Below are 15,052 nucleotides of genomic sequence, written 5' to 3'. Positions count from 1 at the left end.
GAACGGCCGCAGCAGCCACGCGGGTAAGTTTGGCTCTCCAATCATCCGAGTACCCCTCACGCTTCGTCTTTGGTTTCCCGCCCGCGAACGGACGCTTCCACTCACAACAAATAGTGATCTTGCATGTTGTGGTTTTATTCAACCATTCGGCGTCCGTTCCGTTCCATGCCACGATAATTGCATCGCCGCCTTTTATATACTACATGACTACCTAGGTGCCTGCAACGGGACCTAGCAGCGTGCCTTCCTACCAAAAAAGTGTTCTGCATAAAACTTCTTTTCACTGGACTTGTCTAACTTCTTCCAGGTTGTTATCAGCCCAGCCATTACCCCGCTATTGGCTCTCTTGGTAGCATGTCATGTAGTTTACCACTTTCACCGGTCGAAGATAACCCCGCGATCATCGTTGCTTCTTTTGTTTTGACTCGATTTGGTAAGCTGGTCCGGGTTTGGGTTGTTGATCGATATATAAAGTCGAACTAGTTGACTTGTTATTAACGCTCCAGCAACTTTTGAAGGTTATCTTGTTTTGTGAAAGGGAGAGAAGGTGTTAAATGCAACAAAATTACTTCCAAGACCTTGAGTCTCCACGAGTGTCACCCACACCCACACCCACACACTCGGAAGCTTTCTTTTCGTCTTCCGTAACACCAACTCGAGCGAACGGAACGTCACAACGGTATATACGTCACCGGCTTTGGTCCTACACACCCTGACGCCCTCTTACGCCTCCGGTTTCGGGTTTTTGAACGACGACAAACGGTCTTAAGACCTCAAGCCACAGACGAGTTCCTTCTAGCCAGTTTTCCGGTTACGACATAGTCTGCAGAGCATCATACTTCCGGATACCAAACTCCGTGGATACTCGGTGTTGAAAATCCCATTTCAGACGGCAGCTAAGCGGATACTTTGACGATTGAACAAGACAAAACACAATACGATCGAGAGTCAAGAGAATTGTGAAAAGACGTTCAAAATGGGTTCCGCAGAGCATCAGAAGCCTAAGATCTTGTTGCTGGGTACTATTGAGCAGTGAGTTATCAAGTTTTCACACTTTTGCTTTGAACCATTCAAGACGATACGGTGACAAGAGAACGAGATATTGCGCTCAACACCAGCAACAGCAAGAAGCATTATCTCGTCACTGTCTCATTACAGGCTCCAGCCAGCTACAACACTTCATCATCTCACCTCACCTCATCATCGGTCCCCATTGCCCATTCCCATTCCCACCCTCCTACCTTACCTCCCTTACCTCCCTCCACCCGTCCAACTCCATCCATACTAACACTTCCCCTTCCAGCGCCCACGCCGCCTGGTCGCGCATCACCCAAATAGCCGACATCATCCACCCCAAATCCACCTCCCGCTCGTCCTTCCTCCAAGAATGTGCCTCGGGCGCCTTCTCCTCCTGCCTCCTAGCCTACCGCACCTTCGACTCCACTTCCCTCACCGGCCCCCTCGATTCCCAGTTACTCTCCGCCCTGCCCCCCTCTCTTAGGTTCATCATCCACGTCGGCGCCGGCTACGACGCCATTTCGATCCCCGCTGCTACCGCGCGCGGGATCAAGGTGTCAAACACCCCCGGCGCGGTGGACGAGGCGACAGCCGATTGTGCGCTTTTTTTGTTGTTGGGGGCTATGAGGAATTTCAATGCGGGGATGACGGCGCTAAGGAGGGGGGAGTGGCGCGGGGGGACCGAGGAAGAGGTGCAGACACAAAAAAGGGGGGTGAGGATGCCGGGACTGGGGAGGGATCCTAGGGGGAAGACATTGGGGATTTTGGGCATGGGCGGGATTGGCAAGTGTTTGGCGCGAAAAGTGGCGGGGGCGTTTGGGATGAGGGTGAGGTACTTGAATCGGAGGAGGGATGAGGAGGGGGAGAGGGAGTTGAGAGACCAAGGGGTGGAGGTTGAGTGGGTTGAGACGATGGAGGAACTTTTGGGGGGGAGTGATGTTTTGAGTTTGAATTTGCCTTTGAATGTGAGTTTCTTTCTTTCCTTTCTCTTTCTTTTCGGTTTTTTTTTTTTTTTTTTTTTTTTTTTTTTTTTTGCTTGATGCCCCGAGGGGTGATGATGGAGGATGAGATAGGTTGGGGGCTAACAAAAAAACAAACAAACAGGCCGAAACAAGACACATCATCTCCACCAAGGAATTCGCGATGATGAAGCGGGGGGTAGTCATCATCAACACCGCTCGCGGAGCGGTGATGGACGAGGCGGCGCTGGTGGAAGCGTTGGAGTCTGGACAGGTGCACTCGGTTGGTTTGGACGTGTACGAGAACGAGCCGGAAATTCACCCGGGTTTGCTGGCGAACCCGAATGTCATGTTGGTGCCGCACATGGGGACGTGGACGGTCGAGACGGAGACCAAGATGGAGGAGTGGGCGATTAGTAATGTGCGGATGGCGATTGAGGAAGGGAAGTTGAGGAGTATTGTGCCGGAGCAGAGGGATATGCAATGAGGGAATTGGTGTGTGTAGGGATGTAAGTCAGGATAGAGCTAGACTTGGTTAGTCTCTACGTATATAAGCCAGAGTTGATCATCCAGGACAACATTTCACGTTCAAGTCAGCTTAAGTAAAGAGCAGGACAGGAAAGACAAACTTCAGACTATCGTGTATCAGCAAGTAAAACTAAGTGGTGTTGAATTTTATATAAGCCGCGCCCCAATTTTAGTCGCTCTCATAATGCTGTAAGAAAGAAAGAATGCCACTTGATACAAACAAACGGTTGGGAAAAAACAGAGAGCATCCCAATTTTTTGAATGAGAAATCCATGGCGAAGCCTCCCAGATGCTATAGAAGGAGTGAACAGAAAAAAAGTCGAGAAAAAAAAAACCTTTAAGAACGCCATCTATCCGATGCAAGTATAGACATGAAAGAAACAAAAAGACAGAGAGACCACCTAAAGATGAAGAGAGAAACGCTCGAGCGGGCTATCTATCTTCAATGGCATCAACCCCCAACGAGAGTGGTTAGCCTGACTCTATCACCAACGAAAGAGACCCCCAAAGCCGATGACCATGCCATCCATTTCCCGACTTGCAATCACTTAATCGCTTTCCTGTTCGTAGCGCCAAGCCGCGTTCGCGGGCAAACTGGCTCCCGGATGAACGTACGCACGATACGCAAGCTGAGCAAACCGCCTCACCACGTTCGTGGTTCCCTCTTCCATGGCGGTGCGAATAAACCTGGCCGCCACCGCAAGCCTGCAGCGCGGGTCCGACTCGGCCAACTGCGACGGCAACTGTTGCTCGATGTTGGCAGGATTCCAATGATGCGAATATTCGCGAAGCACGGCGAGGCTATACAGGAAATCACGGTTCTCCTGACCGTCCAGTAGGCGTCGCAGGTTCTGGAGGTCACGGTTGGGCTTTCTAATGGCCAACTCAGCCAGATACCACCAGAACTCAAGCTCATTGCGCCGTGAGGTGTTGAGATCCCCGAGCACCATAGGATTACAAAGCGGATTCTCCGTCAACGTGGAGTTGTTGCCTAACAGGAACGCCTCGAACACTTGCACACGGCCTAACGCTTCGTATGGATCATCCAGGGACGGAATTGGGTTTGAAGAAATTGAAGTTCCGGGGAGAGCCAAACCTCTACCTCTAGTACAGAGGGGTAGCTTTGCTAACCCCCAGACGATACACTCCTCCAGCTGGGAAGCGTACTTGTGGTCCGCCCGGGGCTGGGAGATGTGTTCGACAAAGGAACCAAAAAGACCCATCAATGGCTGGTTATTAAGTAGGACTTGGATGGAATGGTGCGCCAGGATGCCCCTGTCGTATTTCAAATCGTACCACTGCGTCTCAAAGAAATACGATAGCCCCGTAACGTATATCTCTCCATACAGTTTTTTGATCTCCTGGATGACGGCCTGTGATGGCGGAGAGTTCATAATAGGAGGTTCTGCGCCCCCCAGCGCAATAAGATCATCCACCGTTTTCTTGTTGGTGGGTAAGCCAGTCATGTTGGGTAAAATAGTCGTACAGCTCTGAAGCGGATCCCTCGACACCGCGAGACTCGATTATCTCTGGTGCGCAAACGAAGCCGACAAAGGGGAGCCAGCAGGAGTTCCGCCTTGGAAATGACCCACAGTCCCAAAATTCCTGTCGTCAGGCCTAGCCAGCTGCGAGTTTGGTGTAGGCGTTCCGGAAGCGCTTGGCGTGTCGGTGCCTGAGAGGGCCGGGTCAATGGCACTTCCGTAATCGAACCCCGGGGAAGTGGACGACACTGGAGACTCGTAGGGTGTGTTGGAGGAATGAGATGGGGGGTACGAGGTAGGGTGTGGTTGGTGTTGGTAAGCAGGGAGGTGTTGCTGTGACTGCTGGTGATAGTGATGAGGCGGCGGAGACTGCTGCTGGTAAGGTTGAGCCTGTGACTGGTATGGGCTTGGAGGGACGCTGGAAGATGGAACAGTCGGAGTAGACGTGAGAGAAGCGGGAGCAGAGTGTTGAGACTTGGGAGTCGACTGGGCAGTAAGATTCTGCTGGTGTTGTTGCTGTTGTTGCTGCTGTTGCTGCTTGAAGATGGGGTCGTATCCCAAACAATCACGCTTCGATTTTTTGCAATTGTTGCAGGCGGGATGGGCTTCGTCGCACTAGAGAAAAATCCGAGTTAGACGATGTCGAGTACTTTGATGCTGGTGAGAAAAATAATGGGAAGATGATGGTTTGTTGCGGCTTTGCAACTTGTAGAGCGATGAGATGATGGAGCTCGAGAGTGTTGCAGGGATGAGGTTCTAGGTGCTTTTGTAGTGGATAGCAGATAGCTGGAGCTCAGGGTGGGCCTAACAACCGGCAGGTGCGTTGATCGCTCGCTCGCCGCGGGGACTTTTGTGTCGGCGCCGACCGAAACATGGAAGTTGCGGTTGCTTCCCGTCGCTTGCGCTTGCTGTGGCAGGCAAGCGAGGTAGGCGAGGGCAAGCGGGCAGTGACAGGCGGGCAGGCAAATGGCGGGTTGGCAGCCGTCACTGTGAACACTGCCGTGGGCTTGCTCGCTTCAGTGCAGACCCGACACCCGAGTCAAGCGAGCAAGCCGTCGGTCAAGGCAACACAACCCAACCAACACAACCACAACCCAACTGCTCCCCCAGCGCATGCGCTCCCCCAGTTGCACTTGCAACAACCCCCAACGATCGAGACCACAAGCGAGCAAGCGAGCGAGCGCGCCTTTTGCACACACCCGTTATCGTCACATCGAACCATGGCGCTTCTTCAACCGAATGCCCCAATTGCAACATGACGACCCACTCCCTCCGCGCGTCGCTTCCCTGGCTCGACACCGTCCGGCCCGAACCCCATCCTACCCCATCCCCCGCCTCGTTGCAGTAGGTCCGAAAAGGAACCCAAGATGGAAGAAATCGGACAGAATACGAAAAAGGCAAATCAGGAAATGGATCCGAAAGAGAATGTGACGCACCTTTATCCTGCGCTTGCGGCACGTTAGGCACCCCGTCTTGGTTCGGCGCTTGATCTCCTGTCAGCAACGCAACAAACAACATCGGTCAGCACTCTAGTGTGTTGCGCGAGCGAGCATGGGTCCCAGGAAGAGGAGGATGAGAAGAGAGGGAAGAGGGGAGGGTGGCATGTGAGGGCTATATTGCGGCGGGCTATAGCAGTGCAGTGTATAGGTACCTTCTTGTGCCTTCCTCCGCTCAGAGCGATGCGCGGATCCGGCGTGAGGCCTGTCAAGGCATAGTGTACCACGCTCTGTCCCGGATGCATCTGGTATGCTGGGTGCATCGGCGCGTAGTAGCTCATCTGATTTGGGGCCATCGAGACCGTCATATGGTTCGGTAGGGGCATCTGGTGTTGAGGGTGTTGTTGCTGTACATGGTCGAACGTCCGCATGCTCGGGAGCGCCGTCTGGTTCGTTCGGTAGGGGTCAACATGGGCAACCGCTTGCGCTCCGTAGGCGTACTGCGCACCCGGGGGCATGCCCGCAGGCGGATACGGAGACGGGGCGGGATAGTTCATGGTCGGTGTCTGGCGAGGAGTAGGTGGGCTAGGTGGTTGTTGCGGATGGGACATGGGCGTGGGCACTAGAACACGGGGTGCACTGCCGTTGTGCGGTGCTCCGATCTGTTGCTGGTTATACTGCTGGTGCTGCCCGGAGACCGTATCGGCCAAAGGAGGAGCGGTTTCCGAGGGCGCGCGGGGATCTTGGTGAGTGCTGGTGGTGATGCTCTGTCCAGCCCCTGTTTCGACTATCTCAACCGGAGGCGTGCAAGTGGTAGCCGAGCTCGCGTCTTTGCTTGGTTGCTGTAGATCCGGAGTAGATGTTGTTGATGTTGTTGTTGCTGTTGATGTAGCTGTTGTGGCTGTCCCTGGAGTGGATGACAATGTCTGTGCCTGTGCTGATCCGGCGGAGGAGGGTTGTGGTACTAGTAGTGCCGGTGCTGGTGACGCTGAAGGTGAGGGACCTGGAAGTGGTTGTGGTTTTTCTTGATCAGGTTGGGGTGCAGGCGATCGGAGCTTTTGTTGTAGATGATGTCGATGCTTCCCTTCGTCCTGGGCCGACTGGTCGGGGTGCGGCTCGCTCAGACTGGAGTCTTGAGGCTGGGGGGTAGACGGTCGAGACTGGATCGCCTCTACAGTTCTCCGTTGAGCCATACTGGGAATTTAATTAGAATTTTAATGGAGACCGATTCCTAGCAAGGGCCAGGAGAAGCGACCGGGGGACGGAGTGGGAGGGAGTGCTAGGAGGGCTAGGGGCAGACGCGACCCTGGCTCTCCTGGCCCGGGTTTCCTGAGCGGATTGCGGATTGGTAGTCTACCTACTTGACGAGCCTATTTTCTACCAGGTAGGCGTATGTAGTGTGGGATGTATGTAGGTATGTAGGTACGAGGTGTAATGTGTGTAGGGTGTATGATGTAGGGTGTAGGGTGTAGGAGGTGGTTGTACGGTGGTAAGGTAAGGTGGTATGGTACCTTGCCGTCCAACTTTACAAAAAGGGCTCCTGTTGCGGTCGAAAGTGAATGGTCAATGAGTGGTCAATGGATTGGTGAATGGGGGGCTCTTCCTCGACTCATCCAAGGTTATCTTGGGAATGGGCCGAATCTGTGGAAACATGCAATGCGCGCTTCTCAGCGAATGCAGCCGATACGACGACGGCCAGACAGACTGCTGCAGCGCCCAAGCATCCAAGCAGAAGCTGCATGTCCCAGACTCTACATATGTATGTGTATGTATGTACGTACTGTGTGTAGGTGTGGGTGTGTGTCTTTTTTCCCCCTTCTCTGTCCCTTTCCTCGTCTCTCTGTCTCTCTCCTTCACGGTCTCCTACTCTCCAGTTCCTGTGAACTGCAGTGGACAAAAGAGACGGAATTGCTTGGCTTGTTCCCCCTGACCCCTGGGGCTAGTCGATAATATGCTGGTCTGAAAGTGAGAGACAAGTGGTGGAAAGACAATATGTAGGTCCCCTTGTTCCTGGAGTGCAGTTCAAGTGGTGTTAGGTACAGTCGTCAGGGGGGAAGGTCAATGTCAATGGCAGATGCTCCTAACGAGGCTTACCTATACGAGGGGGTGGTGGGTTGGTGTGGGCTCTCTTGGAGAGAGGGGTCACCATTCCCTTGCGCACGATCCTGGCTCCGCTAAAATAGGAATCCAGACCGTTGGCAGGCCCCAGTTTGGATTTTAGGTGCAGATGGGACCTGAGGATGGAGACACAATGTGCCAAAGAAGCTTAACGCAATCTTTTTAACCCCGTTTCTTCCGATGTTCGACCGGGGATTTCCACGAGGTTGTTCTTGGTATTCGATTAAGCGGGTTGCCAAGGGGCGTCCAAAACCTCGTCGTTTTGGCGGAGGAGGAAGGAGGGTGTACAGTACGACGCTATGTAGCCCCTGTCCAGGGTCGACGAGCCTTTGGAGAGAATAATGTGGATCTTCTTCCATGATCCTCGTCGTCGAGGTGGGAGAGAGACGCGAATTGAACGGGCGGGACTTGTGATGCGGAGAGAAGATGGGAGTGCAAGACACGCGGCAAGTTCCTTGACTCTTCGCAAGTCTTTACTCTATCCAGTGTAGGCTAGCAAAGATCAACATAAACTTCAAGTGAAAAACATTGTTTTCCACTCTTTGTTCCGTCTCCCGTCTCTCCAACTCCCGTCTCCTTCCCTCCTGGCACAAACTGTACCTTCTGCATCTTCTTTTGGAGCCAACCACGGGCACAAGCGAGTGGGAATTTAAGCCGAGTGGACTAGTGGGTCCGTGGGTCCTCCTCCTTGTCCGCCAAAAAACAGGGACTCAGGAACGGTGAAGTGTGTCAGGTACGAATGCACGCAACGCCTGCCGCATCTGAGCGAGTTGAAGTAACAGACCGAGTTAGACTGGGTTAGTCAGCATGGTTTGGATAGCCAAAAGGGCGCACGGCAAGCGAACTCGGGGAAGCTCGTCCCGTCAAAAGGAGGCGCAGTCTTTGGCAAATCCACACGTCAATTGACACCAGATGAAGGGAAATAGGAGAAGAGTAATTTCACGAGTATTTATGGCACTTGACAATTTCACAGACACTCCCGGATCAACTGGCAGAAGGCCGCGGAACTGTTCCAACTGTTTTTACCCCCTGAGAGAGCCACTTGACTGCTATCCATGGATCGACACAATACGGCTTGAACGGTTTGGACTTTGGAGGGACGGTCTGTGGGTGAGTGTGATGCTCGCAGTCTCAGATCCACTCGAGCGAGACCGTCATCAATCTCCATGAGGCTTTCCGATTAGCGAGCGCCCAGCCAGGAACCTCGCCAGAACTCGCCAGGAACCTCTGTCGAATCTTCGCTCGCCTGTGCTACCGTGCTCCCCCATCCTCCAAAGCGTCCCTCCTTCTGTCCAAGTGCCCTCATGTTCCCTCCAAGATCCCTCCATGATCGTCCGTATAGCAAGTCCCCGGGATTAATATCGTCAAGTCATTGCCAGATAGGGACCGACTCTGCAAGATTTGATGGAGAAACTAGCCCGGATGCGCACCATCATGAAGATTCGCTCTTCTTGTCGACCGCCCTATGTATTAATTCTTGGGTAACGGTCAGTCCCGTCACTCGCAGCTTGACGGGCCGGGGCTGGGGCCGAGATGATTGTCCGGCCCTCTGTCCGTGCTGAGTGAGTGCTTTTCTCAGTTAGAGTTGACAGGAAACGGGCCGGCTGTTGCTACTACTGCACAGTGATGTGATCTTGATCACTCCCGTCAAGATCGAGACGGATGGTCTGTTAGTTTCCGACCACGGCGGCCAGGAGACGGACCACTTGGAGACTCAAAAGGCAGGTGCTGTTTTGATCTTGATCCTGGTGTACGATGCGGAAGGAAGGAGCCATCGAGGTACCTAATTCTAGGGCACCAGGGGCACACAAGTCACGACCTTCCACTTCAGTTCCACACAGCTTCCACTTCCACCCCACGGCAGTCTTTCCCCTCTCCCTTGATCCCTCCGATTTCACTTCTCTTCAACGGCTCATCGGAGCAACAATTACAGATGATTACAGTCCCCCTGTTGCCTTCAAACGACGATCACTTTGTCGAGTACAACCTTCTTTTTCTTGTGTGTGCGGTCCAGTCGTGTGTCTAAGCGCCATGCAACGCGGCAAAGCCCTCATCGTCTCATCGTACCTCTGCACGCCGACGGCATCCGTGATGCAGCCCTTGTTGAATCCATGTTGCCTTTGTCCTAGATGAGGCACCACGTCGTGCAGCTTCCAGAATCAGCCTCGGTCAGTTTCTGACAGGTGCAGGTGCACTGCAAGCGGAGACCGTAACGGTACCTTACTACTCCCCTACTCCAGCCCAAGCAAGGTACACCTGCCTTGCCGGGGGCTCGCGACCAAAGATGCAAAAAGATTGTATCGCGGTACGATCTTCAAGGTCAGGGCTTCTTCACCATGATCTCTTCATCATCTCAGAGTATTCTTGCGGCCCTCTTTTTGTTTCGGCTTGATGGAAACTAACCTGGAAGGTAGTTAAACTCCGAGTCAACCATACTTTCTCAGTCAAGAGACAACTTAAGACACGGATCACATGCTTTCTCTCTCGTAAACAGATTGCAACTCCGAATTTCACAAGCAAGCTGCTCCAACCCAACCATCGTGGAGTCCCACTGGCCCAAAGTCCAAACCCACATGCGCAGGTCGGACCACACGGAACGGGGTGAACCCGTCCAGGATGACAAGTGCTACAATAGCAATGGGTGTCAACATCAAGATGTCGATCTTGGAAACGCCAGCGGCTACGCCCCACGTCGAGCAAGATTATCCGGCCTTCTGGCTGTCTTCAGGACGTCGTGGTTCTCGCCTAGCGATTGAGTATGGAGGCGGTGGTGGTTGCATCCAGGACCGCCAATAGTTTTCCATGCCTTCACACCTCTTTCTCCCTCAGGACACGATAGTGACGATACAAGCAAGTTGCCATGTGTCTTCTCCTCATCTCCCTTCCTCAAGACGGAGAAAGCTGCCCCAAGCGGTTACATTTCAGCATCTCAACCGGTCCGTCACACAGCTCCTGGTGGACGGCTGCTTCAGACCTTCGACGCTTCTGTCAAGATACTCGGAGTAGCCGTACCTTGGACACAGGCGTCATTTCCCCTTATCTATCCCCTGATTTGTGTTGCATACTTCCCGTGATCAAAGAGGCCACGGACATGTCTTCGGCCAAATTGCTGGGTTCCGGCTGAACTCAACGTGGCATATAGCCTTTTCGATGCCTCTCTTGTGCCTCTCTGGATGCCGTTGACCAAACGAACCCCTTTAACTACGATTCGTGCCCATCAAGGTGTGTGCACGGCTTTGGCCCGTTTTCTCATATGCGGCCTTCAGGCTTTTGCATACCGGGGGACATGATCTGATCGAGGAGTTGTGCTTGTTGATTCAAAACACAAACCCCCATTTCTCTGTCCTGGCTTTTCCATCCGTCATTCATGGCAGTTCGGAAGGTCTGTTATCGAGACGCTACATAACTGGGTGTTCTGTGGGTCAATCTACCGTAGGGCCGGTGAAGGGCTGGTAGAGAGCCGGGCACGGAAGATATGCATCATGTTTCGTGTGGTCGATTCGGCTGTGCGGCCCGTCTGAAGCGGATGTGCTTACCGCGGTTACCTTGCGCCTAGCGGCTACTCATCCCGTCCGTGTAGCCCCCCTTCGCTATACAGCCATATTTGAGCTCATGGTTTTCGTTTGTTTTTACCCAAATGTAACAGACGACATATCTGCTTCTCCCGGCACTGCTTAACCAAGACCCGATGGCTTGGTGGTGTGGTCGCGGCGGCCAAGGATTGCCCTGTCAACAAAGACACATCCAATATCTGTTTCACCTTCTTCAACCATTTACCGGTACCGTGGCGCTGGTCAATATGTCCCTCTAATACCGGTGTTCATCAAAGCGTCACAGATGGTTCCTTACGTGCTCCTGCGTGCTTTGGCCATGCATCGCGGCCCGGGCTGCCAGTTCGTATTCTTCCACCCGGAGCTTCCAGAAGCCAGCACCCATGGATAAACGAGTGTCGACGGGAACACCCGTTGTCCCTTAGGCGAGTGCTAGACGATGTACGGAGTCGCGTCCGTGTCCATATGGCTCGGGAAAGATGCGACATGTTCCCGTGATGAGACAAGGTATACAGGCCAGACAGTGTTGTTTACTCTGTGAGTGCTTTATTGGCCAATATTCCCCAGGGTTCGCTCTTCAAATATCCAAGAGATGCAATATCGACGAGCTGCAAATCACTTTTTGTCCCTATCACACTCGCAAATGATGTGTGAGCAAGCTACACGGAAACCACAACATCAAAGGGCATCTACACTGTCAGGTTCAAAGCTTTGCCGTTAGTCACTACCGATGATCTGAAAGAGAGGGAAGCGGGGAATACCATATTGAAACTGGTGCTTTGACTATGCGCTGAACCAAATGCGCTTACTGACCGCGCCCCCAAGTCACCAAGAAACCCTTTTTTACCGCCAGCCTTCTATCATCTCCGCAATCCTATCATGGCCTTTTTGTCTGGCAATCCCAGCCGGTGTTCCTTGTCGGTACGTACCTCCCTTCCTGCCCGCCAAATCATCATACACCTCATGAGCAGCAAACTGCTTTGCCCCTTTCCTTAGCAGTATCCTCACATCTTCCATCTGACCCGCCGCAGCGGCAGCATGAAGAACCGTTGCTCCTCCATGATCTCTATGGTTCACCCCAAATCCTTCTGCTCCCAATGTCCCATCTTCGCTACTGCGCCCAAAGCTCATCAGCCTTAGCCGCTTGCGGACACTTCCCGTTCTGTTAACCCCTTGTCCTTGCAAAGGCTTCAGGGTTAAGAGGTAGCGTAGTATATGTGGGTGTCCGATAGCCGCCCATAGCACGGTTGCGTCAACTGCTGTTCGGGCGTTGATATCCGCGTGGTATTTCTCGATTAGGAGCTTGGTTGTGGTCAAGTGACCACCTTCAACGGCGAAGAAGAGGGGTGTGTGGCCTGACCAGAGATGTGTTTCGACGATACCACTGTGACCATGCTTCTCGCTGTGGAACGGGGCGGATGCGTGGGCACCTTGTGGTGGGGAGAGCATCATCTCGACGATCGAGTCCAGCCCTAGTCGGCAAGCCTCATGCAGCGGAGTGATCCCGAGCTCGCCCTGCGGAGCAATGACATCGGCGCCGGACGCTATCAGAAGATGGATGATCCTCTCAATCGCAGTCACCGTCACGTACTTGGCATGAGCTACCGCTGTTGAGGTCCCCGGGCTGCTTGTAGTCCTGGAGGCGAGGTTGGCGGCAGCAATCAGTCGCTTCAAAGCCCTCCAGAGCAGTGACTGCTCAGCATAAGTATGATTCGGATCCGCACGGCCATGCATCAACAGCATCTGCACAATCTCATCATGGACACCCTCCACCGCCAGCGCGAGAGGCGTCAGTCCGTCGTTATTTACACCATCCACTGGCATCCTGGCCCTGATCAACATGCCCACTATCCCCTCATGTCCACCTTGACATGCCACATGCAACGGCGTCATCCCGGTCGAGCTGCTCGCCACATGAACGTCAGCACCATGAGCCAGTAGCATTTCAACTAACTCCTCATTCCCCAGTGCCGAAGCCATAAGCAAGGGAAAGTTCCCCTTCCCTCCAGACAGGTTAGGGTCGGCAGCACCTGCCTGTATCAACACCCGAGCAATGTCGGTACAACCCGCCGTGATGGCGGCCAGCAAGGGTATGGAATCGCCAACACAGCGATTGATGACGGCACCACGCTCGCAGAGAAGGGAGACAATGTCGGTGCTGCGTTTGGCGATGGCCAAGTAAAGAGGGGTTCTTCCACTCTTGGTCGCGGCGTTGATGTCGGCACCGCAGTCAAGGAGTTGCCTGGCTGCGGCTAGGTGGATGTTATGGACCGCTTGGTGGAGAGGCATGTGGCCTGTTTCGTCTGGCAGGTTTGGGTTGGCGCCGTGGGAGCAGAGGATCTTGACCGTTTCTACCTTGTCATCCTCGCTGGATTTCCCAGACGAAGAGGATGGAGGAGACGAAGCCGAACCGTGGCTGCTTGCTGCGTAGTGAAGCGCTGATCGGCCGAATGTGTCAACAGCATCTACCTTGGCGCCGAGTTCGCATAGTAAGGTGATGGATGCACTGGGGAATCCGTTCTTGGTGGCGGTGATGATGGCTGTCTCTTTCGTCCTGTTGGTTGCTTCTAGGTCTGCGCCTGAGAGGGCGAGGAAGTTGGCGGCATCGATGGAACGAGCGGCGAGGGCCTCATGAAGGGGTGGTAGGCTTGATCCCCGCCGTTGGATGTTGGGGTCGATGCGGCCCTCTTTGATGAGCTTGAGGATTGCGCCGGTATCGTTCTTATCAATGGCGTGGTGAAGCTGCTCGGCGAGTTGGGTGGTGCTTTGGCGACGCTTTTTTGGTACTGGACCGAGTTTGAGTGATAGGGTCCTGGTTACCCGGCGGTCTGCGGTGAGGAGGGGGCTGGTGTGTGGTTGTGGTTGAGTCTTTGGTGTGGATGGGTGAGTGAGTCCCCTCAATGGGGTGCTCGGTTGTGGTACTGGTGATGGTTGGCTTCCCTCGCCAGGGAAGAGGTCGTCTAGACCGGCGGCAGCATCATCGCTGAACGGGTTTGTGCTGAATGGGTTCGTGCTAACCAGCTTTTTAGTAAAATTATTGAGGACCAAGGGTAGGTTTCTGACTTACGGCGACAAGCTCCTCGTCATATACTCAAAAGATGCGAGGTGCTTTGGGGTCATGGGCGAGGATGGCTGAGACGCCATGCCCAGACCGCTATCGAGACTGAGGCCATCGTCTAGCTCTATCCTTGAAGGTCTGACGTGATGAAACATGGCTTTTGTTGTTGACTCCGGACATAGACATTAAAACATATGAATTGGACAAAATTACGTACGAAAGGGTAAACAAGGTAAAATGAATGAAGCAAAAGCGAAAAGGGGAAGGAGATGTGCAGATCGACGACATGTCGTACAATTGTGTAGCTTATAAACAATCCACGTCCACCTTCGCCGAGCAACCAGACAAGGAGTCTAACCAAGGAAGAAAAACAAACCAACCGACCAACCACGCTAGTGGGATCACAAAAGAAAGGTTGCCTGGTAAGACCTGGTTTACCTCGTGTACTAGTCAGGTACCAATCCTACAAATGTTCGGCACTCAGCACTAGTGTTGAACTACTAGTTCAACTCTCTCTTCAACAGCAAGCAAGCACATCGAACTAAAAAAACGAAGGGAAATTGGTGGCTTTTCACCGAGCGTCGGACGAGAGGCGTCGACATCAGGTGCGGCGCCTCTTTTTTGTTAGACTAACTTCCCGCAATGTGCAATCACATCGTCGCCAATATCTCTTGGGGGATTTCCCAATCGGGACCAATTGAGGCGTTCGTGGGGCGCTTGCTGAATGACACCAAAGGTGCACCAGAGACAAAAAGATGGCTGGCTGAGACCATAGGACTAATGGGCTAGTATGTAAACATCACTTGATATTTTCTGCAGGTAATTTCCAATCTCATGCCCGTTCAGAAAAAAAGGGGGTTCGGTTCAGAAGAGGCTGTCGGGAAGAAGGGTTTTTTTTTTTCTT

At 53.3% G+C, this 15,052-nt stretch overlaps 3 protein-coding genes across 3 annotated transcripts; 1 reads left to right on the top strand and 2 right to left on the bottom strand.

Annotated features, from left to right (window-relative positions):
- Positions 1-1,232: 1,232 nt before the first annotated feature.
- B0H65DRAFT_433486 (D-isomer specific 2-hydroxyacid dehydrogenase) lies at positions 1,233-2,463 on the top strand (the record flags this gene model as incomplete). Its single annotated transcript, XM_062825074.1, has 2 exons — positions 1,233-1,982; positions 2,122-2,463. Coding segments are annotated over 2 exons (1,092 nt in total), but the record flags the coding sequence as incomplete, so codon positions are not given.
- Positions 2,464-3,052: 589 nt separating this feature from the next.
- Positions 3,053-6,614, bottom strand: B0H65DRAFT_432601 (uncharacterized protein; the record flags this gene model as incomplete). Its single annotated transcript, XM_062825017.1, has 5 exons — positions 3,053-3,495; positions 3,601-3,946; positions 4,097-4,600; positions 5,422-5,478; positions 5,637-6,614. The coding sequence occupies 5 exons, from the start codon at positions 6,612-6,614 to the stop codon at positions 3,053-3,055; spliced, it is 2,328 nt and encodes a 775-aa protein (XP_062678387.1).
- Positions 6,615-11,755: 5,141 nt separating this feature from the next.
- On the bottom strand, positions 11,756-14,641 carry B0H65DRAFT_287865 (ankyrin repeat-containing domain protein). Its single transcript, XM_062822970.1, has 2 exons — positions 14,158-14,641; positions 11,756-14,103 (listed from the first exon to the last, which is right to left on the bottom strand). The coding sequence occupies exons 1-2, from the start codon at positions 14,301-14,303 to the stop codon at positions 11,934-11,936; spliced, it is 2,316 nt and encodes a 771-aa protein (XP_062678386.1). The 5' UTR covers positions 14,304-14,641; the 3' UTR covers positions 11,756-11,933.
- Between the last annotated feature and the right edge of the window lie 411 nt (positions 14,642-15,052).

Source organism: Neurospora tetraspora (assembly GCF_033439725.1).
Source record: "Neurospora tetraspora strain CBS 560.94 chromosome Unknown B0H65scaffold_7, whole genome shotgun sequence".
In the NCBI taxonomy this organism is placed as follows: Eukaryota; Fungi; Ascomycota; class Sordariomycetes; order Sordariales; family Sordariaceae; genus Neurospora; species Neurospora tetraspora.
Note: the sequence above shows the minus strand (reverse complement) of the source record. Positions and strands in the feature narration are given on the sequence as shown.

Excerpts from the sequence above, each read along its gene's own strand:
- B0H65DRAFT_287865 (XM_062822970.1), bottom strand. The coding sequence starts at position 14,303 with ATGTTTCATCACGTCAGACCTTCAAGGATAGAGCTAGACGATGGCCTC. Across the intron at positions 14,104-14,157 it reads ATGACGAGGAGCTTGTCGCC|CACGAACCCATTCAGCACAA; the intron begins GTAAGTCAGAAA and ends AAAGCTGGTTAG.